We start from the raw sequence: 21,308 nt of genomic DNA, 5'->3' as shown, positions 1-21,308 counted from the left end.
ATATATTCTATATATAGGTTTGAAGTGAATGTTTATTATCATTTTAAATGTCTAATAAGTACGATAAAGAAGGAACAAAATGTATATATAAAAGAGGAGAATGATGAAAGACAGGAGGAGGTATAAAATAATCATACTACTATGGATGATGATGAAGGATAATAATAAAAATAAAAAAGGTTGTTGATGTTTGAAATGATGAAGAATAATAATAACAAAAAAAAAAGATGCATATGACTACACTACACTAATGGCCAAATCGTTGTTCTACTTTTGAATATTGATAAAGACAAGATGAAAACAATATATAATCCAACCGATGATAGGCTGTCGCATTTCTATATGGAAAAGAATTGATAAGTACACAATATCTAATCATATAAAGAAAAGAGAAAACAAAAAAAAAAAACATATTTACACAAACTCTGTCAATCGAATATGCCAGGGAGAATAACCATCTATAGATACATATTGATGCGGTAATCCATCGTAAACAATCATAAGATCAGGGTCCGATAAGTCTTCTATAATAAATAATACATTAGTCAAAACAATTCTATATATAGATTATTATTTTCCTTTTTTTATTACCTTGCATAAATTCATTCACTAGATTGATATCAATGGATGTCGTTTTATTGTATTGAATATGCTTGAATACTTTTTGAGTTGCTTGAACTATTTGTGTTTGGGTGTCCTCCAAAGATAGGATCTTGAATCGAAAATCTACAAAAAAAAAAAAAAAAAAAAAAAAAAAAAAAAAAAAAGGATCACATGTCTAATCAATAAGTTCTTTCCAATTCATCTTACCATTTTGCATCAAACAAGAAGAAGAAGAGTGTTGTTGTTTCCATTCATGTAAAGTCATTGATTGTTGCTTGTAAATATCAATTGCCATATTTTTCAAAACACCCGAAGCATCCAGTACTGACACTTCCTTGATTCCCATTTCCCAAGCCCAACAGCATACTTGACATAGATCAAAGATAATCCTATTCCAATCTTCTTCCGACCGTTCAAATACTAGTTCACTAGACACCGTAATACCTACATGGTGAGGGATCTTTGTAAGTTGTGATCTGTCGTATTTCAATAAGGTGATCATATCTTTTTGTTTGTTGGAAGATAATAATGAACTGTTGTTGTTGTTGTATTGCAGTTGAAATCTATATCTTCGCCATCCATGAACAATACAAGTACGTAACGTTTGTTGAGCAATGTAGGCAATATAGATAAAATGAATTAAATAAAGTGTAGACACACATAGGGCATCGAGGATGGAAGTTCTAATGGTATCGAGTCGTAAAGACGGTAACGAAGTATTGTACAAAGTTGTATGTGAAGAATCTATAGGACTATTCGTTGCATTATCTACAGGGATTGATGATGCCACTATTTGAAGAGATGATCGTCGTTGGTTGAGAGTTTGTTGTCTAGTTCTTGTTGTTGTTACAATAGTCATAATAGACAAAAAAAAATATATAGAAAGGAGAGACAAAAAATATGTGTGAGAATGAATGTGAGTGAGAGTAAAAAAAAAAAAATAAGAGTGAAAATGAGAGGAGAAGAAGGAAAAAAAATAAAAAAAAAAAAAAGAGAAGACTTTGTACACTGTACGATGGAACTTTGTGGTTAAAGGAGAAAAGAATTGAAAAAAGAAAAAAAATGACAACGTGGTTCATCCCCGTTGCCTGGTTTCACGTTTTGAACACCGCATACAAGAATGGGCTCAGCTTACCATGATGTATAACGATGACAAATTTTCAACTTGGCAGGAATGGATGAATCCAAAAGGAATGATGAAATAGGGATTCCATATCTTAGATTATCAAAAAGAAATAATTCAAAGTATATCATCTTTTCACTCTTTCTTTTTTTTTTTTAGTAAATCAATCTATTGTACCAATGAATAATGCCAAGCAAAACAAAAAAAAAAAATCAAAATTATGGTACGTGCAACCAGAAACTCCGTACATTGACCCTTTTTCTTTTTTTTCCAAATCAGTCTAATTTGTTTTTGGTCAAAAAAAAAAGATCGTTTATTGGATGATTATATAAAAACGGTGTTATAACAAAGTTCTATACTAATTTCACTACATCTAATAATTGTTCAGTTGGTTCCTTCATTTCATCTGGGATATATTCCAATAATCCTTCAAACACTTGGTTTCGTTGTGAGAAGATATCTAATAGACAAAAAAAAAATTCAGATGATAGATCATTTCAGTTAATATACAATCATCCAATTCTTTACCTTGTTCAAGATCTTTACATTCATCCAACGTCGAAAAGAAAGCATTTTCAGGCGAAAGACAAAGGCGAGCACATAATTGTCGAAATTCATGAACTTCCTCTGGATTATCATGATTTACCAATGGTGTCAGTTTTGATCGAAGGTAATCCAAGGCGTCCAATGTATGAGTCGCAGGATCGTCTATAGATGAGATTGGATGATTTATACATTTTTCTTTGAGTTGTTGCATTCGTACCAAGTAAATGGATCGACGTAAAATATCATCTGGATCAGGTCTATATTATATGAATTAGAGGAAATAATAAATAATAATAACAAAAGCTTACCTAACCAATCGAAGTTGCCAAAAATCATCTAATCGTTTGTTTGCACATTCACGGTCCCCAGGATTACCACCAAAAATATATTGTGTATTTGTTGATTGATCATATACCATTTGATGAGCAAAACGAGGGCAAGGTTCCACATGTTTCATCCTTTTCCAGTAGTCAGGGTCACGATTTTCATTTTGATAAACTTTTGTCCAACGATTTTGTTCAATAGAATATACCCATAATCCACTCTTAACAACATCACATCCTTGATTTTGTAAGTAACCAGACAATACATAAATTTCCTTCTTTTCAATATCGATGGTTGCTCGTTGAGTATACCCAGCATCGGGACCTGCTTCCTTTGAATAATCCTGAGAAAGTTCAGTGACTTGATTGGCATCGATCGAATAAGCAAACAAGTCAGATAAATAATCCTTCACCCGTTGTCCAGCAAATATATAGAGATGACGTGTCAATGGATCAAATAACATAGAATGTCCTACTCGTGATTTCATTGTAGTCTTGATACTAGTTTCAATACAAGATTCTGAATCATTTTTATTAGTTGATGACACGCTTGTTGGTGTCGTATTGGTCACAGTAGGTATTGGGCTATTTCCACCACCATCAGCTTGAATGAGACGCCATGTATTTGTTCCAATGTTATAAGAATATAATCCACTATAGGTATGCATTGTCGTCGTACTTTCATAATTGACTTTTCTTCCTCCAAACACATAAAGTATTTGTCCTTCTTCATCCACACACATTTGATGATCGAATATTAATCCTGGTCCCTTTTCTTTCTATATAAAAGATATACTAAGATTAGACTATAGATATATATATATATATTTAATTCTTACGGCAGTATTATCACTGATTTTCATCCATTTGTTGTGATCACAAAAATAACGATAAAAATCTGACTCTAATCGATGATCTTGTGCTGTTTGATATTCCACATACTTTCCAAGGACAAATATGGATCGACTTTTTGGATCAAAACTAATCTTGTGACATGATCTAGGACTTGGCCCACCATCCCTATCCAAAAAAAAAAAAATCATAAAGAAAGGAAATTAAATAATGCTAAAGAAAAATCAGTTCAATTGACTTACTCTAAAGTATCAGCACTAAGCAAGTTCCATTGATCTGCTTGAATATCATAACACCAAAAATCTGATAAATCTTTATGTCCATCCCAACCACCAAGCAAATAAATTCTTCTTCCTATAATATCAATACACATTTGATGACCACCTCTAGGACATGGAGAATCACCATCTTGATTAGTAGCCCAAATACGATGCCAAGTAGCTTTGTAAGGTGCATTCTTCGCATAGTGTTGAAATACACCTTGTCTTAATAATTGAGTCAACAAACGTTCAGTACCATCAAAATCACCATTCATCACCAGTTGAGAGTGTAATTCGGTCAATAAAGGATGTTCCAATTCCACTTTGGTGCGTTCTTGAAGTAGACGAAAGATATGCATCATATTACGTTGACGAAAGTGTTTAAGACAAAGTCTTGTAGTTTGAATCTCTTGATACTATAAAAAATAAAGTTTTAAATATATATATATATGATATGTTTCACTTACGCGTTGATATTGAGTCACTATTTTTTTCAATAGGTCATGATCTTGAATACCTTGAACTTGTATATACCAGATACTATAATTGAAGTTAGCACCAAAAGTAGATAAAGGAACAATTTTCAAATATTGAATTGGAAAGACCTTTAGTATATTGAAGAAAGAAACAAGGGAAAAAAAAAGTCAATTAATCGGTATTATTTTCTTATATTATTTCAGATTATTCTTTATATTACCAAACCATGAAAATGAATTCGAAGATCAAAAGTTTCAGGTTCAGTATCATTTTTAAGACCTTTTCTTCCATGTTACATAAAAAGAGAAAAAAGAAAAAAAAATAGAGATAATATATATATATATATATATATATGAGAAAAAGAATAAAAAATAAAAAATAAAAATAAAAATAAAAATAAAAAAAAAGGAACTCACCTGTATGTAAAAGTTCCATCATATTATCATGGTTGAAACCCCCGTATATTTTGAACTCCTTCAAGTTACACACATGGGCTATTTTTTCAAAAAAAAAAAATCATGCAAAAAAAAAAAAAAAAAAAAAGTTTAAACCTAATGATATATAAAAATAATTCAAATCATCTTACCTCTATGAAACTTTCCAAAAGTAATTTTACCTAATATATATATTATATGTATTTAGTATAATAGTTATAATATAAGTTTTCCTTAACTTGCTACCACTGGAGAAGAAAATCGAAGACATATAAATTGATCTTGATCATGTGTTCCTGATGACCATCGAGAAGCTTGTTCAGAAGGTTTATTCTCAGTAATATGATGAGGATGATATGTTCCTGAATGAGAAGAGTAGGAATAAACATCAAATGGTAAAGGTATCGTCGTCATAGTATCGATAAGATGACCATTTACTTTCTTTACACTTCTTAATCTTTCGGATAATTCATTATTATAATAATTATGAATACTATTTTTTTCCTTTATAGGTATCACCCTATTTTCATCATGTGATTTTTCCAATTCCTTGACATAATTCATTTCATATAAATCTAATGTTAAAAAAAAAAAAAAGATAAAAAGAGAGAGAAAGAATAAAGTAGTTAAATAATAATCAAAATTAAGGATTAGATTAATAATGAAAGAATGCTAAATAACATTGGTTTAATTGATAAATCTTCTAGTAAAAACCTCCGTGATTGGTACTTGTTACCACAAAAAAAAAAAAAAAAAGTTCCGTGTCACTTTTCATATATATTGAGATCATTTAACATATCCGATAATCCGATCTTTAACCTCCCCTGGATTATTAAATAAAAAAAAAAAGAATTGTAACTTGTTTAAATATATATTATAAATAGATTTGAATCCGATGATCGATAGATTAAAAATTGAAAAACTAAAAGACACATCATCAACTCTTTTTATGGTGAAAGAAAATGATGAGTATTCATACCCAGAAAATTGTGGGGTGGAATCCCGTTTTTTTTTTTTTTTTTTTGTTACTTCCGTAAAAGTGGACAAGAGAGAGAGAAAATTTCGCTGATTGGAAAAGGTACAACGTTTTTTTTTTTTTTTTTCTCTCTCTTTGGTAAAATAACCAATGAAATCACTTGGATACTTGTTCGCGGTCGAATTGGTTTTCAAATACCGCCATCCCCTCCTTCCTTCCGTTCTCCTCTCCAACCCCCCTCCCCTTCCGTCTGTTTCCTTTCTTTTTAACTCTCTCTCTCTCTTTTCTGGTCTAGAAAAGTTTGACTTTTTTTTTCTGTCATTATTAACATTATTGTCTTTCTTTTATCAAACATACGAACACCTTTTCTTTTTTTTTTTATAAATCAATTCCTCATTGTCGACTTTTAATTTCTTTCAACTTTTTTCCCTTTTATTTTCCTCTCTCTCTCTCTCTCTCTATAGTCCTTCCTTTCCCTTTCTGTTTTCTTTTTTTCACAATCCCTTCATTTTTATACTTGACTTTTCTTCTCTCATAGATTCTTTTTCTTTTAGTCACTCCTTTATTTATTACTTTATATACACGATGCCTACGGATGACCAACAATCTACTGAACCTCGACAAAAACGTGCCAAGATTGTTAGTGCTTGTAGTGAATGCCGACGGAAAAAGACAAAGTGTAATGGGGAACAACCTTGTCGAAATTGTCAAAAGTCTTCTGTACCTTGTGTATATCCAACATCACATAGTGACGATAAACGAAATGGACCTAGCAAAGCAGCATTAGAAGCCATCGAGGAAAGACTGAAAGCCATCGAAGATATGTTGAAAACTATTGTACAATCACAATTATCTATGGGTGACCTTGATCCTGCAGCTGTCAATAAGTTTTTGAATAAGGATCCAACAAAACCAAATTCTCCTCCTCCACAAGGTGGAAGTACACCAACTTCTTCTTCAGGAACATCTTACCGTCATCTTTATATTTCACCTTCACCGCAGCCGTCACCATCATTGACCAATAGTAATGCTCAAAACAATAATAATAACAATACAGTACCTTCACCTACTATGAATCAATCACATCGACCTTCACCACCAACTTCAACATCATCCACTTCTTCTAGTCATGAATTACGATTACCTTCTATTCATAGTTTATCTGCACCTTCGGCTGAACAACGGGATCTACCTCCACTTGGTCATATTCAGGATTATTATTATTCTTCATCTACTGCCTCAACACCTCCTCAACCATCCGACGTAGATAATCAACTTGATAGGAAACGAAAACGTCAAACGAAACAATAATCATTGGCCATCTCCTCCTTTCTTTCTTCCCATAGTATCATTATTATTTTATATCGTTAGTATATTATAATGATTCTTTATGTCTTTTTTTTTTCTCCACGCTTGATCCTTTTAGTACCTTGTGGTATGATAATCTCCATTCTTTATTCTTATTATTATTATTATTTTCACTTTTTTCTTTTATTATATTACTACTCACTCACATTATTATTACTATTATTATTATTATTATTATTATTTACTGTTTTTTTTTTTGCATTCAATACTTTGAAGGTCCCTTACATTCACACACACACACACACATTCCTCTATCTTACAACTCTATCATATATAGTATATTGAAATTTGTTTGTTGAACAAATAAATTTGATTTCTTTTATTATTATTATTATTATTTTATTATTTAGAAAATGGATGATTTAATGAATGATTTTGATTTGAGTCAAATCTTTACAGTCTCTTATCATTGTTTTCAAAGTGCTTTATCGGGTCATAAGAAAATAGTTTCGTGATGTTATATTATAAAATTGGTCTTTCCCCAAATGGCATTACCACTTTTTCAGAGATGTCAGTAGACATTGATTGGTGATTGATGATTGATGATGATGATACAGTATATTCATCATTCTCTTCTTTTTTTTTTGAAATCTCATTTGGTGTTTCCAATTCAAAGTGAATAATCAATCTGTATACAGCAGTATATAGAAATTATGTTATCATCTCTTCATGAGGATGTATTTAATAACAGGTAAGTTGAAACAAATATATAAAAAAAAAAATGGATATGTTGACTAAATATATATATTTCTGTTATTCAAAAATCTCTTATACACAATGGAATTACTACCACTCCTTTTCTTCTTCCTCTTCTTGTATTCAATTTGGATTACCTGTCAACTCTTTTTTTTTTCTTCTGTCACCTTTTTCTATCCTTACTATATTTTATTTCTATTTTTGCGATATCTTTATTTTTGAATTCCGTGAATATCATTGTTCTTTTCCATATTGCTTTATACCTCTTTTATTGGGTACGTTTTGGAACGGCGAATCAAGATAATTGGAGAGTCACAGCAGCTTTTTTCCATTGAGGAAAAAAAAGTTTTCAAGTTCCTTTTTTTTTTTTTTTTTTTTTTTTTTACTTTTCTTTTCTTTTCTTTACTTCTTTTGTTAGATCTGAATATGCCTTCTACTTATACTATGAAAGATACTGAAGGTAAAAATAAAAAATAAAAAAAAAAGAATAACATTTAAATAAACTGACTTTTCTATTTCTAGATCGACAACAATCTTCCAACTATTCTCGTAAAGATTCCAAGAAGCGAGATAGATCCAACGAAGACAAGAAATCTAACAAGAAGATCAAGTTTGATGAAGAGATTCCTATTGAAGAAGAACAAAAAGAAGAAGAAGAACAAGATATTCCTGAAGAATTGAAACTTACTAACTTCCGGATCTCTGAAAGTACCATTCAAAACTTGGCCACCAAAGGTATCAAGTCTCTATTTGAAATCCAAGCCAAAACGTTTGATTCTATCTATGATGGTAATGATGTTCTTGCTCGTGCTCGTACTGGTACTGGTAAAACCTTGGCTTTTGCTTTACCTTTGATTGAAAAGTTATCTGCTGATAATGCTTTCAGTAGTCGTCGTGGTCGGTCTCCTCGTGTCTTGGTTCTCTGTCCTACTCGTGATTTGGCCAAACAAGTATGTGGAGATTTCGAATACATCTCAGGATCTCGTCTTACAGCATTACCTGTCTATGGTGGTACTCCTTATGCTGAACAAACTCAAGTTTTCCGTCAAGGTTGTGATGTTGTCGTCGGTACTCCTGGTCGTGTGATGGATCATATCAAGTTTGGCAATATGAAATTGAATGATTTACAATATATTGTTTTGGATGAAGCTGATGAAATGTAAGTTTTTTTTTTTTTTAAGTGAAGGATGATGAAGAAATTTGTTTCTAATTTTTTTTTTTTTTTTTTTTTTTTTTTAGGTTGGATGCTCGTGGTTTCCAAGATGATATGTTCAATGTATTGGATCAAATTAAACAACAAAAGACCAGTCGTGATTATCAAACTTTATTATTCTCTGCTACTGTGCCTGAATCTGTTATGGAAACCATCAATCGTTTTGTAAAGGAAGATTATGTCCGTATTGATTTAATTGGAAATGCCAAAAACCGTACCAATACCAATATTCGTCATATTGCTATGCCATCATCTTATATGGCCCGTGCTGATATCATTGGAGATGTCGTCAATGTTTATGGTAAAAGTGGATTGACTGTGATCTTTTGTGCCACCAAAGCTGATGCCAATGAATTGGGTACTCATGACAAGATCAAACAGGATGCTGCGGTTTTACATGGTGACATTGCTCAACAATCTCGTGAATCTACTATGAAGGCATTCCGTGAAGGCAAATTCAAATGTATTGTATGTACTGATGTATTAGCTCGTGGTCTTGATATTCCTCAAGTGGATTTGGTCATTAATTGTCAACCTCCCAAGGATACTGAATCTTATGTTCATCGATCTGGTCGAACTGGTCGTGCTGGTCGATCTGGTGTATGTGTGACTTTTTATAAGCCTCAAGAAGAAGGACTTTTACAATATATCTCCAAGAAAACCGGTGTCCAATTTGAAACCATGTCTGCTCCTCGTCCTGAAGATATTATCAAGGCTACAGTTGAAGATTGTTTCAAATCCATTGATAGTGTGAACCCTAATGTACTTCCTTTATTTACGGAATCTGCTCAAAAGTTGATTGAAAAACATGGTGCTGAAGAAGCTGTTGCATCTGCATTGGCCTATATGACTGGTTATCACAAAGGTGTTCCTAGTCGATCATTAATGACATCCATGGAAAATCAAACAACTCTTTATTTCAACGTTGGTCAAACGATCAATCATCCTGGTTATATTCGCAACATCATCAACCGTGAATACCCTGATATTACTTTTGAAGATGCTCGTGGATGGCGTATGACAATGGATCGTACTGGTGTGGTGGCAGATTTTACAGCAACCAAGGTCGAAGTCAAGGATGGTGTGGTTCATTTAGCTGGTCGTGCTTGGCATGATTCTCGTATTGAATTAACTGCTCCTTCTCAATTACCTGAATTGGCTGAACGTGAAGGTCGATATCAAGGTGGTGGTGGCCGAGGTGGCAATAGAAATGGTGGCTATGGTGGTGGTAATAGAAATGGTGGTGGCTATGGTAATCGAAATGGTGGCTATGGTAATCGAAATGGTGGTTATGGTAATCGAAATGGTGGCTATGGTGGTGGTAACAGAAACAACCGATATTAGAATCATCAATCCATTTTTTATACATCCTACTTTCATTTTTATATTCTTCATGTACTTCATCATTATTTCATTTTAGTTTTCTTCAATATAGATGTATACCTTGAAATCATCCCTCTTTTCCCCCCTTCTTCTTTTCTCCCTAGTGTTATTATTATTATTTTATTATCATTATCATTTATGCATTTTACAGAATAAATAAAAAAAACTGACAAAAAAAAAAGCCCTTGTTTAGAGATAGAAAAAAAAAAGATGAATGAACTACAGCAATGCAGAGTTTTTTTTTTTTTTTTTTTTTTTTTTTTGTCCCCGCATGGATGTATTTATTTAATGTGTTCAGGAACGTGTTCATTGAATGATCCCATCATTATTATTGTTGCTCTTTTTTGATCTATTAAACTACTGGTGTAACATATTCTACGTCACGAGAGAAAAAAAATAAAAAAAAAAAAAGGGAATATGTTGAATTTTTTTTTTTTTTCGTTCTCCTCCCTTTCTCTGTCTTGTCTTTCCCTTTTTTTTTTTTTTTTTCTGCTTCTTTATTCTTTTTTTTTTTTTTTTCTTCTTGTTTAGAATCACAATTATACCATGCAAGCTATCAAATGTGTTGTAGTGGGAGATGGGTAAATAAAGTATTTTATATATATATATATTGGAAATAGGCACGCGCTCAATTGTGGATAGAATATGATTCTATCTTTTTCATCCGTGATACTCATCTTTTTTTTTTTGACTTTTATATATATATATTAGTGCTGTTGGTAAAACCTGTTTATTGATTTCATATACAACTAATGCTTTCCCTGGTGAATATATTCCAACTGTGTAAAAAATAAAATAAAATAAAGAATAAAAAAAAAAAAGAAAGATAATTTTATTTATATATATAGTGAATATGCATTACATTAATATTCTCTTTATAGGTTTGACAACTATTCAGCAAATGTGATGGTGGATGGAAAACCTATCAATCTTGGTTTATGGGATACTGCTGGTAAAGGGAACTCATCTTGATTCAAAAAAAATATTCATCATTTATTTACATATATATATAGGTCAAGAGGATTATGACCGACTTCGACCATTGTCTTATCCTCAAACTGATGTCTTTTTGATATGTTTTTCTTTGGTCAGTCCACCTTCTTTTGAAAATGTGAAAACCAAGGTAAAAAAAAAAAAAAATATTATTTTATTTTGATTGACTAATTTTTTTTTTTTACTGTTTATTTATTTATGCTTTACAAAAAAAAAAGTGGTATCCTGAAATTAGCCATCATGCACCCAATACACCAATGATTCTTGTAGGTACAAAATTGGATTTACGAGAAGATCCAGAAACCATTGCAAAATTACGACAAAAACATATGGCACCTATTTCGTTCCAACAAAGTATGCAAATGTGCAAAGATATTGGTGCTGTCAAGTACTTGGAATGTTCCGCTCTCACTCAAAATGGTCTGAAAAATGTATTTGATGAAGCCATTCGTGCTGTTCTTTGTCCTGCTGCTCCTCTCAAGAAACAAAAGAAGTGTACTATCTTGTAATCATATCCTCCTCCTCTTCTTTTCTCCCCTTCGTTTTCACCATTTATTGATCACCCTTTCCTCTCCCTATCCCCTTTTTTTTTTATTTATTTATTTATTTTAAAAAAGAATACTACTTGTTATTTCGTTCTCCTCCTTTTTTTTTTTTTTTTTGTTTCTTATTTATCTTATATTTTTTTTTTTGATATATCATATACTTGTTGGTTATTTAATAAACGTTTATAAACCATCTCTTTTTTTTGGTCATTTTACTATGCATGATGATGCCAATCATTAGTTCAATTTTTCATACTATAATGAATGGTATGTGTTGTGTGTTGTTGATATATATATATATTTTTGATTGCCCCTGCGTGTTTCCTAATGTGTAAAAAAAGGAGGATTCCTTTTGATTTTTTTTTTTTGGTGTGTGTATGTGTTGGCAACTTACATTTTTCACCTTTTTTTTTTTTTCTTTTCTTTTTCTTTTTTCTTTTTTTTTTTTTTCTTATATATTTACAGACTATATATAAATATAATATAATATACCATTAAAAGTTCATATTTCATCATAGAGTCATTCATCCACGTTATTATAACTCTCCTTCATCCCACTAATATAAAAACCAAATGGATGGCAAGTTCATTGGGTTAATACTTGCTATATGTTCTAGTATCTTGATTGGGATATCGTTCGTCATTACCAAAAAAGGATTACAGCGTTGTTCATCAGAGCATGGTAAACAACTCTTTTCATTTATCATCATCCATTTTTTCATCTTTTTTTTTTTTCATTAGGTTGTGCTTCCGATTCACATCGTTACCTAAGAAATCCTATTTGGTGGATAGGCTTATTCACTATGGTGTGTGGAGAATTGCTTAACTTTGTCGGTAACCCAATTCAAAAGATGGAAAACGAAAAAGGGGGGATCACTTTTTAAATTTCATATCTCATTTCTTTTTTTTTTTATTATTTATTTATTTATTGAACATTATGAAGGTTATACATTTGCACCTGCCATTCTCATTACACCATTAGGTGCTTTGAGTGTAATTATTGGGTAATAATAATTAAAAAAGAATTATTTTTTTTTTTTTTGTTTAGTTCCTTCATCAAACCATCTTAAATTCATTAATGGTAGTAGTTTTCCTTTTCTTTTAGTGCACTCTTAGCATCAATCTTTTTAAAAGAACGTCTTGGTTCAACAGGTATTATTGGTTGTTTACTCTCCTTAATTGGCGCTGTCATTATTGTACTTCATTCACCTGAAGATCCCAGTGTACAAAGTGTTGAAGAGTTAGTCTCCTATATGTTACAACCTGGTTTTATTGTTTATTTTATCATTGTTATTCTGGTGACCATCGTTTTGATTTGGAAAGCAGTACCAAGATGGGGTAAGACACGACCGATTGTATATGTGACCATATGTTCCTTGGTTGGTTCTTTGTCTATTATGGCTATCAAGGCATTCGGTATTGCTGTTCGACTTACTATTGCTGGCAACAATCAATTCACTCAAATCTCTACCTATGTTTTTGGTTTTATGTGTGTGGTATTTATTTTAACTCAAATGAATTATTTTAATAAGGCTTTAGATACTTTTTCTACCAATGTGTAAGTAATAATGATATATATATATGTATATATATATAATTGATCCTTTTTTTTTTTTTTTTTTTTTTTTTTTAGTGTCAATCCCATTTATTTTGTCTTTTTTACTACAGCAACTATTGTGGCATCAGCTATTATGTATAGTGGTTGGCATACTTCAGATGCTATCAATACTGTTACATTGATTTGTGGTTTTTTAATTATTTTTTCTGGTGTTTATTTACTCAACTCGATTGCTAGGAAAACAGCTCATTTATCCATTTCTCCTCCTTCGAATACTGTGTTTACTACCAATATGATTCATCATTGTTCATCATCACTGGATGAAGAAAAGGCTATGGAAAGTATTGATTTACAATATCAACAACGACGAAAACGTGCTGTTTCTTTACCTTGAAATTTTCAATAGATTTTTTGTTTATTATTTATCAATAAAGTTTGTCTCTTGTATATTATTATCATTGTCTTTTTCTGTCAACATTTTTTTTTATGGGTTCTTTTTTTTTTTTTTTTTTTTTTGATAATTCATTGTTCTATACCTGTTTTTTTTTTCTGATAATCAATGAACCAATCTCATGCAAATATAAAAGGGGTGGAATTTGAATTTTCTTTCTTTTTTTTTTTTTTCTTTTTTCTTTTTTCTTCATTTTTCTTTCTTTCATTTCTTTCTTCCTCTCATGCCTCGTCCTAAACTTCACAATGCAAATATCTTGGCTGAATTTCAGAACTTGAATTATGGTAATGTACCTGAACAAATGAATCCTATTTGGTTACCTGTGACAGAAGGTCAACTTCCTACATGGTTGAATGGTACAATGTATCGCGTTGGTAAGAATAATAATAATAATAAAAAAAGATACTTTTTACTTTCATATGAGATAATAGATAACGATACTCATCTTATTCATTTTTTTTTCTCTCTCTCTCTCGCTCTCTCTCTCTTTTTTTTTTTTTTTCTTATTTTTTTTTTTTCTTCTCAAGGTGGTGGACGATATAAACTAGGCGATCTAGATCATAGTGGTGGTGGTGCGGCATTTACTATACGTCATGCTTTTGATGGACTTCCCTATCTCTATCGATTTCAATTTAACAGTAAAGACAACACAGTACGTTTCAATTCACGATATTTGGCAAAAGACTTTGAAAAGAATTTATTGGCATCTAATGGTCGAGGTGCTGTATGGTTTGGTGAATCCAAAAATATGTCAACATGGAATCGTCTCAAGGATTTCGCTAGTCGAGTAGATCATCTTGCTCTTCGTCCAAAATCATCGACACCTACATCACTTTCTATTGGTATTACTGCTACTCCAAATTATCCTCTTCCCTCTTCTTCTTCTTCTTCTTCTACTCGTTTGGCCATGGTGACTAAATCTGATTTTAATGGTCTTCAACAAGTGGATCATGATTCTTTAGGTATGTTTATATATATATATATATATATATAAATATTCATTCATTCATATACTCATTTTTATTTTTCATTTTATTAGAACCCCAAAAGATTTATACTTATCGTGATTACGACAAAAGATTAGATGGACAACTCGTCGCTGCTCATCACCATTACGATTATGATACAAAGGAATCAATCAATATGACAATGAATGTTGGTGGCAAACCAACCATTCAGGTATTTAGTATCAATCCTCAAGGCAAGACAACAATATTGGCAAGCATTCAGCGTGGCAAGGACAAACACAACACACCAGTACGCAGTTTTTATTATCATAGTTTTTTTACCACCAAGAACTATGTTGTTATTCCTGTATATCCCATGTACTATAGAAATTATGGATTGGATCTCTTATTGAATGGCAGTGTCTTGGGTGGACTTGAATGGGAAGCTAATACTCCAACTTACTTTCATATTGTGGATCGACACCATGGCAAAGGGCACGTGACAACATTATTGGCACCTTCTTTTTTCGCATTTCACATCATCAACGGACGAGACTATCAAGACGAACATGGCAACATTTTGTTTGAATTGGATTGTGCTGCCTATAATGGTGACATGATTTATGAAACGCATGCTTTTGGTGATATCATTCGAGCCTCAGACTATGATCGTTACGTCTCTTTATGCAAGGGAAAAAGAAAACGCAAGAACAATGGTATCCGAATTCCTCCTGGTCATGTTACCACATTTGGTGATTATCGACGGTATACACTTGAATGGAAGAACCCTCATCGAACTACGACCAATACTGCTTTAGCTACCTTTGAAACGATCTGTACCAACTTTGATTTCCCTCGTATGAACTCGGCTTACTGTTTCAAGGAACATCGTTATGTATATGGTTGTCAAGTCCAACCGCCTACACGAGAACGAGGTGAACGCTATACTTTGGTCAAGGTGGATGTACAACAACGAGTGACAAAAACATTTGAATTGGAAAGTCATCATGGTTATTTATGCTCGGAACCTATCTTTGTATCTGCAAAAGACAGTGATGATGAAGATGATGGTGTGGTACTCAGTCTGGTCAATGTATTCGACAATCGTGGATCTCAATATGATCATTGTTACTTGTTGGTGTTGGATGCTTCCTCCTTTACAACTATCGCTAAAATCAACATTGGTGCTTATATCGCTCCTACCTTCCATGGTTCTTATGTTGATGATGCTTCCTTGGAAACTGGTTCTTTTAATTGATCATGTATATAGTAGTATGATATACCTTTTAGAACAAATAAAAAAAAATAGAATCTCCTTTTATAAATGATTGTATCTTGTCTTTTTTTTTTTAATATATTGATAAAGTCGAATGATGAATGTTTTTTCATCCATCTTTTGAAATGGATATGGAATCAATTGTATGAAATTCATGGTGTCATTCCGTTTTCCTGATTTTATTTTTTTTTTTTAAAAAAAAGACAATGAATTATCTCCATTTGTCTCCTGTCGAACTATATATCTTTGAATTCTTCCTACTGCTGAAATGGGTAGATATTATTAAAAAAACGTATTCACCAATAAGAAGGTATGATTTTATTCATATCAAAAAAAAAAAAAAAAGAAGGTGGGGAAATATGTCCTAAATATATTTTTTTTTATGCTGGATGACAAAGTAAAGCGTAATCATTGGAAGAAATGGATGAGTGATCGATTCCTTTTTTGTTATGAATCAACAAGCATGACCTAACATCCTCTCTTCTTTGCGACGATCAACTATTTAATTGTTGTACACGATTTGAATCTCCGGGTATAGTTTTTTTTTTTCTTCTTTTTGTTAATGTTATGCAAATAGGAGATGTCATCCTATTTAGAGATAGATATTATCAAAATTCATCATTCTAATTGAAATCCTTATGATCAATTGCAACAATCTAAAAAACAAACATCCACTGTTTTTGATGTTTGAAGAGAACCAGAAAAAACGTGCCTTGTGTCACCCAAATTAACCCATCTAGGTAATGCGGAAAATATTTGGCCGAAAAAATAACCGGCTATAAAAAAAAGATGATTGTTTGTAAAATATCCGCTAAACTTTAGAATAGATAAAAAAAAAAAAAAAGTGGGTTGATACGTTTTAAGTCGGCGATCATTGTAAAAAGTATATATATAAAAAATGTAAGGTGATGAAAAAAAAAAAAAGAAAAGGATCAACGGACGTGATACCAGCAAAAAAAAAAAAAAAAAAAAAAAAAGGTTTTTTTTAAATCAGATGATAGGTTTTTTTTAAAGTGATACATTGGAAACATTTTGTTATGGTGAAACCAGCATTTTTTTTTTCTATTATGTTAAAAAAGGTACCAAAAGAATTTGAGAACAGGGGTAATTTTTTTGCACAACATGAAAAGGTAATAGGAGATTGAAAAGAAAAAAAAAAAAAGTTGGTTGTTCCCAATTTCGGATCTCCCGGAAAAAGCTAAAAACTTTTTATTTGATTTTTTGTTCAGACTCCCTTCTATTTTTTTTTTTTCTTTCTTTCTTTCCTTTCTTTTTTCTATTTTTTTTTTTTTTCTTTTTGGGTTCATCCTCTTTCAATATATAGATAAAAAAAAAAAAAACTTCTACATTTTGTATACATTCAATTTGTAGTTAGGATTCTCTTTTTTCTTTTTTTTTATTCTTCGCGTTTTTTATTTGTCATCCATTGTTTTTTTTTTTTTTTTTTTTCATCTCATAACATGGTTTCTTCAAGGTAAAAAAATAAATAAATAAAAATGATAATTATCATTTAAACTTTTTTTTTTTATTTTCTACAGTCTCTTTGATCCTCGTACTATTGAATCAACAAAAAATACCATTGCTGCTTTTATCAAGACAATGTTTTCTCAAAAACCAAATGTATCTACTACAGCTGTTGTATGTTCTGCAGTTGTTGGTCTCTTTGCTTATGAACAATACGTATATTTAAAGAAAAAGAAATCCTTACCTGGTCCTAAATTCAAAATTCCTGTTATTGGTGCATTTATGGATTCTCTTTATCCTACTTTTGAAGGATATATGAACAAATGGAAAAGTGGTGAATTATCATGTGTTGGTGTTTTTGACAGGTAAAGAACAAAAAAAAAAAAAAAAAAAAAAAAAACATTCATTAATCACCACCACCCCCTTGAAATACTTTTTTTTTTTCCTTTTGTTTAGATTTGTAGTGATTGCTTCTACTTGTGAACTCAGTCGAAAGATTTTGAATGCACCTGCTTACGCCGAACCTGCTGTAGTGGATTCTATGAAACATATTCTTTGTGCTGATAATTGGGTATTCCTTAGTGGTAAATCTCACGTGGATTATCGAAAAGGTTTGAATGTTTTATTCACTAGAAAGGCTCTTGGTATGTACATTCCCATTCAAGAATCTGTATATCAAAAGCATTTCGATAAATGGTTGTCATTCAATGGTGAAAAACAACAATTCCAGTGGCATTTCCGTGAACTTAATATGGAATCTTCTCTTCGTGTCTTTTTGGGTTTTCACATGTCTGATAAGGTAGCTGAAACCATTTCTCAAGAATATTTCAATATCACTGCTGCTTTAGAACTCGTCAATTTCCCTATCCCTCTTCCTGGTACCAAGGTTTACAAGGCCATTCAATCTCGAAAATACATTGTACATCATTTTATTGAAGCCATCAAGGATAGTCGTGTGCGTATGGACAATGGTGGTGAAGTCAAATCCATGATGGATGCTTGGATTTCTTCCATGAAGGAATATGAAATGGAATGTGAACGTGAAGGAAAACCTGCTCCTCGCAAATTCGATGATCGTGAAGTTGCTTTGACTATCTTAACCTTTTTATTTGCCTCTCAAGATGCCACTTCCTCTGCTATGACTTGGGCCTTCCAATTATTGGCTGATCATCCTGATGTATTAGAAAAAGTGCGACAAGAACAAATCAAGGTGCGAAATGGAAAATTGGATACTGAATTGTCATTGGAATTAATGGAGGAATCAGTCTACTTGCGTCAAGTCGTCAAAGAAATCTTACGTCTACGACCTCCTGTCTTGATGGTACCTTATCAAACTACTCGTGAATGGCCTTTGACTTCTAGTTATACTGTCCCCAAAGGTGCTATGTTGATTCCTACTACTTATCCTGCTCTTCATGATGCCACTGCTTATCCCAACCCAGATTCCTTTGATCCTGATCGATGGGGTCCCACTGGTCATGCTGAAAAGTATCCCAAGAACTTTATGGTCTTTGGTAATGGTCCTCATCATTGTCTTGGAAAAGAATACGCCATCATGCATCTTATGGCTACTTTGGCTCAAGCTTCTTTACAATTAAATTGGACTCATTATCGTACTGATAAAAGTGATGATATCTCGTAAGTCCCAAAAAAAAAAAAAAAAATTCATTCATATTCATCACTTTTTTTTTTATCATTAGTATCTTTGCCACCATTTATCCTCAAGATGGTTGTATCATGAGTTTCCATCCTAGAGAAACTACTGCTTAAGATTTTATTCATCACTATTATTCTCCATCCTTTTCATTCACACACACGCATATCATCCTTATTTTTTTTTTCTTTTCCACCTTCTATTGATTCGTTCGAAACGATATTTCCCCTACATTAATTTTACTTGTCCTTTTGCCTAGTTCATAATAGTTTTTTTCCTCTCAGTTTTTTTTTTTTTAATTTATTTATTTATTTATTTATCTATTTATACTCTTATTATATAAAAACTATTAATAATATATCATCGAGTACAATATATAATTATTTCTTTGCTTCTTGTTCTTGTCGTTTGGCTTCTTGTGCAGCCTTACGTTTTTCTTCCTAAAAAAGTTCATCAAACCATTTAGAAGGAAAAAAAAAAAACTAAGTGTCTTACCTTTTGACGAATATATTGATCTTCAGCTGCTTTTTCACGACTAGCAAGAGGATTTGGATTCATGTTTGTATCAAAAAGAAAAAAAGAAAAGAGAGAGAGAGAGAGAAAAGATAATGAAAACAAACGAAAAAAAAAAAAAAAAAAAAAAAAAAAAAGAGCCTTTTTGAACCTTTGAACAACAACGCAATTTCGGGATTTCAATTTGGGACGTACAGATGACCAAGATAGTTTTAACATGATGGGATTAACATTGAAAATGAATAAAAATGCTCTTTTACATAGATAAATAAATAAATATAGATTTCGAATATAATACTAAAGAGGATCATTTTTATTCTAGTGAGGAAGAAATAATTTCAATCATTCTAACATTCATCTTTTTGCAAGTTGGGAGGTAAATGCTTCAAATCCAAAATATGAGTGATAGTATTGGTAGCCCATTGAGATTGAGAGACTTGATACTTGATGTTGGCGTCATACAACGACATGGCATCAGGCAGAGGTGATATCAGAGGTATCTTATTTAAAAGACGTCGATAAAGTCTTCTCATTTCACGAGGGGCGTATTGATAACGACTGATGGTTGACAAAGGAGACATAGCGATCAAGGTAGAGGTAGCATAAATAGAAGGCGATTTGGTGTATGGAGACGGTGGTAAAGGAATACATCGGTTTGTTTCAAGTTTTTTAAGAGGTGTTTGTTGTTGTATTGGACAAAGATGAGCAAGATCAGGATCATTTTCATGACCAGCATACATATCGATCCAGCGAGGACCACCCATGTTGAGCATGCCAGAATAACAAGGATGAGTCATAGAAGCGCCAGCTTTCAATTCCAATTCACATATGATTTCAAAAGGTAAAGGGATTTCCATTTGTTGTATAAGCATGGATCGCCACTTCCATAATAGATTGGCTTGACGACCTCGATGTAACGGTTTGAAAGGAGGTACTGGTAGTTGCGGTTCTAGTTGTTTTTTCAAATGTTGGGTGACAATGGCTTGTAATGGGTAACATAATGGTGGAGGTGGTGCAGTATGTGGTATATGTGGTATCAATGGTGCTGGTTTTTTGAAATCTGCTGGAAAATGTTCATAAAGATAACTCTACAGAAAAAAAAAAAAAAAAAAAGATTAAGATCAAGGCAATGGATGGCATATTCTCTTTTCTTTTTTCTTTTTTTTTTTTCTAAAGTACTTACATGCATCAATTTATGTTTTACTTTACCCGTTCTACCATATGCTGCTTCAAGAACTTTCAGTGCACTTTTTTGATTCCCTTTATTGGCGCTTTCGAGTCTATGTAACCGCTATTAAAAAAAGAAAAGATAAGTGACAAATTTCGCGTTGTATCCATATATTACTTTTTTTGCTTCTGTCAGTTTGCTCTTGATCCTTGATTCATCTTGACAAGACTTGTATTCTTTGAAAAACTTTCTTGCACGATTGACCACATATGCTCTGTTTTGGAAAAAGAGATCGATGAGTTATTTCAGTTCGTGTATGTTTTTCTCCTTTCTTACCTTGATCTATCATCAAAAAAATAACCAGCTTCAGATAGAATACGTTTATATAATGCTCGAACATAGAATGAATGTTGAGAAGTAGGTTTGAACATTGGACCAAAAAAAAAGAGAGAGAGAAAGAGAGAGAGAGAGAAGAGAGTTGAAAA

The 21,308-nt window shown here is 32.0% G+C and overlaps 9 protein-coding genes across 9 annotated transcripts; 6 read left to right on the top strand and 3 right to left on the bottom strand.

The window, feature by feature from the left end:
- Nucleotides 1–14: 14 nt before the first annotated feature.
- Nucleotides 15–1,609, bottom strand: BX664DRAFT_342376 (uncharacterized protein). Its single transcript, XM_051547129.1, has 4 exons — nt 811–1,609; nt 592–726; nt 419–524; nt 15–338 (listed from the first exon to the last, which is right to left on the bottom strand). Exons 1-4 carry the CDS (start codon nt 1,460–1,462, stop codon nt 248–250), a joined length of 984 nt encoding a protein of 327 aa, XP_051396159.1. The 5' UTR covers nt 1,463–1,609; the 3' UTR covers nt 15–247.
- Nucleotides 1,610–1,955: 346 nt separating this feature from the next.
- BX664DRAFT_342364 (Muskelin N-terminus-domain-containing protein) lies at nt 1,956–5,327 on the bottom strand. The gene is made up of 10 exons (XM_051547128.1): nt 4,858–5,327; nt 4,771–4,800; nt 4,601–4,678; nt 4,405–4,463; nt 4,175–4,312; nt 3,690–4,123; nt 3,435–3,615; nt 2,581–3,374; nt 2,255–2,529; nt 1,956–2,186 (listed from the first exon to the last, which is right to left on the bottom strand). The coding sequence occupies exons 1-10, from the start codon at nt 5,180–5,182 to the stop codon at nt 2,080–2,082; spliced, it is 2,421 nt and encodes an 806-aa protein (XP_051396158.1). The 5' UTR covers nt 5,183–5,327; the 3' UTR covers nt 1,956–2,079.
- Nucleotides 5,328–5,705: 378 nt separating this feature from the next.
- On the top strand, nt 5,706–7,143 carry BX664DRAFT_342359 (uncharacterized protein). Its single transcript, XM_051547127.1, has one exon. The coding sequence runs from the start codon at nt 6,180–6,182 to the stop codon at nt 6,903–6,905; it is 726 nt and encodes a 241-aa protein (XP_051396157.1). The 5' UTR covers nt 5,706–6,179; the 3' UTR covers nt 6,906–7,143.
- Nucleotides 7,144–8,067: 924 nt separating this feature from the next.
- Nucleotides 8,068–10,432, top strand: BX664DRAFT_342357 (P-loop containing nucleoside triphosphate hydrolase protein). Its single transcript, XM_051547126.1, has 4 exons — nt 8,068–8,118; nt 8,181–8,817; nt 8,898–10,097; nt 10,191–10,432. The coding sequence occupies exons 1-4, from the start codon at nt 8,085–8,087 to the stop codon at nt 10,213–10,215; spliced, it is 1,896 nt and encodes a 631-aa protein (XP_051396156.1). The 5' UTR covers nt 8,068–8,084; the 3' UTR covers nt 10,216–10,432.
- A 341-nt stretch (nt 10,433–10,773) lies between these two features.
- BX664DRAFT_380874 (rac protein) lies at nt 10,774–11,889 on the top strand. The gene is made up of 5 exons (XM_051548927.1): nt 10,774–10,835; nt 10,966–11,037; nt 11,136–11,206; nt 11,268–11,377; nt 11,466–11,889. Exons 1-5 carry the CDS (start codon nt 10,801–10,803, stop codon nt 11,754–11,756), a joined length of 579 nt encoding a protein of 192 aa, XP_051396155.1. The 5' UTR covers nt 10,774–10,800; the 3' UTR covers nt 11,757–11,889.
- A 353-nt stretch (nt 11,890–12,242) lies between these two features.
- BX664DRAFT_286664 (magnesium transporter) lies at nt 12,243–13,824 on the top strand. The gene is made up of 5 exons (XM_051541715.1): nt 12,243–12,474; nt 12,534–12,626; nt 12,736–12,796; nt 12,898–13,350; nt 13,426–13,824. Exons 1-5 carry the CDS (start codon nt 12,366–12,368, stop codon nt 13,742–13,744), a joined length of 1,035 nt encoding a protein of 344 aa, XP_051396154.1. The 5' UTR covers nt 12,243–12,365; the 3' UTR covers nt 13,745–13,824.
- Nucleotides 13,825–13,988: 164 nt separating this feature from the next.
- On the top strand, nt 13,989–16,029 carry BX664DRAFT_286658 (carotenoid oxygenase). Its single transcript, XM_051541714.1, has 3 exons — nt 13,989–14,175; nt 14,329–14,763; nt 14,841–16,029. The coding sequence occupies exons 1-3, from the start codon at nt 14,025–14,027 to the stop codon at nt 16,004–16,006; spliced, it is 1,752 nt and encodes a 583-aa protein (XP_051396153.1). The 5' UTR covers nt 13,989–14,024; the 3' UTR covers nt 16,007–16,029.
- Nucleotides 16,030–17,462: 1,433 nt separating this feature from the next.
- On the top strand, nt 17,463–19,501 carry BX664DRAFT_342350 (cytochrome P450). Its single transcript, XM_051547125.1, has 4 exons — nt 17,463–17,498; nt 17,563–17,853; nt 17,945–19,126; nt 19,189–19,501. The coding sequence occupies exons 1-4, from the start codon at nt 17,485–17,487 to the stop codon at nt 19,256–19,258; spliced, it is 1,557 nt and encodes a 518-aa protein (XP_051396152.1). The 5' UTR covers nt 17,463–17,484; the 3' UTR covers nt 19,259–19,501.
- A 363-nt stretch (nt 19,502–19,864) lies between these two features.
- On the bottom strand, nt 19,865–21,306 carry BX664DRAFT_342348 (uncharacterized protein). Its single transcript, XM_051547124.1, has 4 exons — nt 21,160–21,306; nt 21,001–21,097; nt 20,839–20,946; nt 19,865–20,743 (listed from the first exon to the last, which is right to left on the bottom strand). The coding sequence occupies exons 1-4, from the start codon at nt 21,252–21,254 to the stop codon at nt 20,003–20,005; spliced, it is 1,041 nt and encodes a 346-aa protein (XP_051396151.1). The 5' UTR covers nt 21,255–21,306; the 3' UTR covers nt 19,865–20,002.
- Nucleotides 21,307–21,308: the final 2 nt, after the last annotated feature.

Source organism: Halteromyces radiatus (assembly GCF_025201355.1).
Source record: "Halteromyces radiatus strain CBS 162.75 chromosome Unknown BX664scaffold_10, whole genome shotgun sequence".
NCBI classification, from domain to species: Eukaryota; Fungi; Mucoromycota; class Mucoromycetes; order Mucorales; family Cunninghamellaceae; genus Halteromyces; species Halteromyces radiatus.
Note: the sequence above shows the minus strand (reverse complement) of the source record. Positions and strands in the feature narration are given on the sequence as shown.

Coding starts and splice junctions, on each gene's coding strand:
- BX664DRAFT_342364 (XM_051547128.1), bottom strand. CDS start 5,182: ATGAATTATGTCAAGGAATTGGAAAAATCACATGATGAAAATAGGGTG. Junction 4,313..4,404: donor GAATTCATTTTCATGGTTTG/GTAATATAAAGA, acceptor AATATACTAAAG/GTCTTTCCAATTCAATATTT. Junction 3,375..3,434: donor AAATCAGTGATAATACTGCC/GTAAGAATTAAA, acceptor TCTTTTATATAG/AAAGAAAAGGGACCAGGATT.
- BX664DRAFT_342350 (XM_051547125.1), top strand. Junction 17,854..17,944: donor TGTGTTGGTGTTTTTGACAG/GTAAAGAACAAA, acceptor CCTTTTGTTTAG/ATTTGTAGTGATTGCTTCTA. Junction 19,127..19,188: donor GATAAAAGTGATGATATCTC/GTAAGTCCCAAA, acceptor TTTTATCATTAG/TATCTTTGCCACCATTTATC.
- BX664DRAFT_342348 (XM_051547124.1), bottom strand. CDS start 21,254: ATGTTCAAACCTACTTCTCAACATTCATTCTATGTTCGAGCATTATAT. Junction 21,098..21,159: donor TTTTTTGATGATAGATCAAG/GTAAGAAAGGAG, acceptor TTTCCAAAACAG/AGCATATGTGGTCAATCGTG. Junction 20,744..20,838: donor TAAAACATAAATTGATGCAT/GTAAGTACTTTA, acceptor TTTTTTCTGTAG/AGTTATCTTTATGAACATTT.
- BX664DRAFT_342359 (XM_051547127.1), top strand. CDS start 6,180: ATGCCTACGGATGACCAACAATCTACTGAACCTCGACAAAAACGTGCC.
- BX664DRAFT_342376 (XM_051547129.1), bottom strand. CDS start 1,462: ATGACTATTGTAACAACAACAAGAACTAGACAACAAACTCTCAACCAA. Junction 727..810: donor TTCTTGTTTGATGCAAAATG/GTAAGATGAATT, acceptor TTTTTTTTGTAG/ATTTTCGATTCAAGATCCTA. Junction 339..418: donor ATTCGATTGACAGAGTTTGT/GTAAATATGTTT, acceptor TTTTCCATATAG/AAATGCGACAGCCTATCATC.
- BX664DRAFT_286664 (XM_051541715.1), top strand. CDS start 12,366: ATGGATGGCAAGTTCATTGGGTTAATACTTGCTATATGTTCTAGTATC. Junction 12,627..12,735: donor AGAATTGCTTAACTTTGTCG/GTAACCCAATTC, acceptor AACATTATGAAG/GTTATACATTTGCACCTGCC. Junction 13,351..13,425: donor GATACTTTTTCTACCAATGT/GTAAGTAATAAT, acceptor TTTTTTTTTTAG/TGTCAATCCCATTTATTTTG.
- BX664DRAFT_342357 (XM_051547126.1), top strand. CDS start 8,085: ATGCCTTCTACTTATACTATGAAAGATACTGAAG. Junction 8,119..8,180: donor TACTATGAAAGATACTGAAG/GTAAAAATAAAA, acceptor TTCTATTTCTAG/ATCGACAACAATCTTCCAAC. Junction 10,098..10,190: donor AGAAATGGTGGCTATGGTGG/TGGTAATAGAAA, acceptor TGGCTATGGTGG/TGGTAACAGAAACAACCGAT.
- BX664DRAFT_286658 (XM_051541714.1), top strand. CDS start 14,025: ATGCCTCGTCCTAAACTTCACAATGCAAATATCTTGGCTGAATTTCAG. Junction 14,176..14,328: donor TGGTACAATGTATCGCGTTG/GTAAGAATAATA, acceptor TTTCTTCTCAAG/GTGGTGGACGATATAAACTA. Junction 14,764..14,840: donor AGTGGATCATGATTCTTTAG/GTATGTTTATAT, acceptor TCATTTTATTAG/AACCCCAAAAGATTTATACT.
- BX664DRAFT_380874 (XM_051548927.1), top strand. CDS start 10,801: ATGCAAGCTATCAAATGTGTTGTAGTGGGAGATGG. Junction 11,038..11,135: donor GGTGAATATATTCCAACTGT/GTAAAAAATAAA, acceptor TTCTCTTTATAG/GTTTGACAACTATTCAGCAA. Junction 11,207..11,267: donor TGGTTTATGGGATACTGCTG/GTAAAGGGAACT, acceptor ATATATATATAG/GTCAAGAGGATTATGACCGA.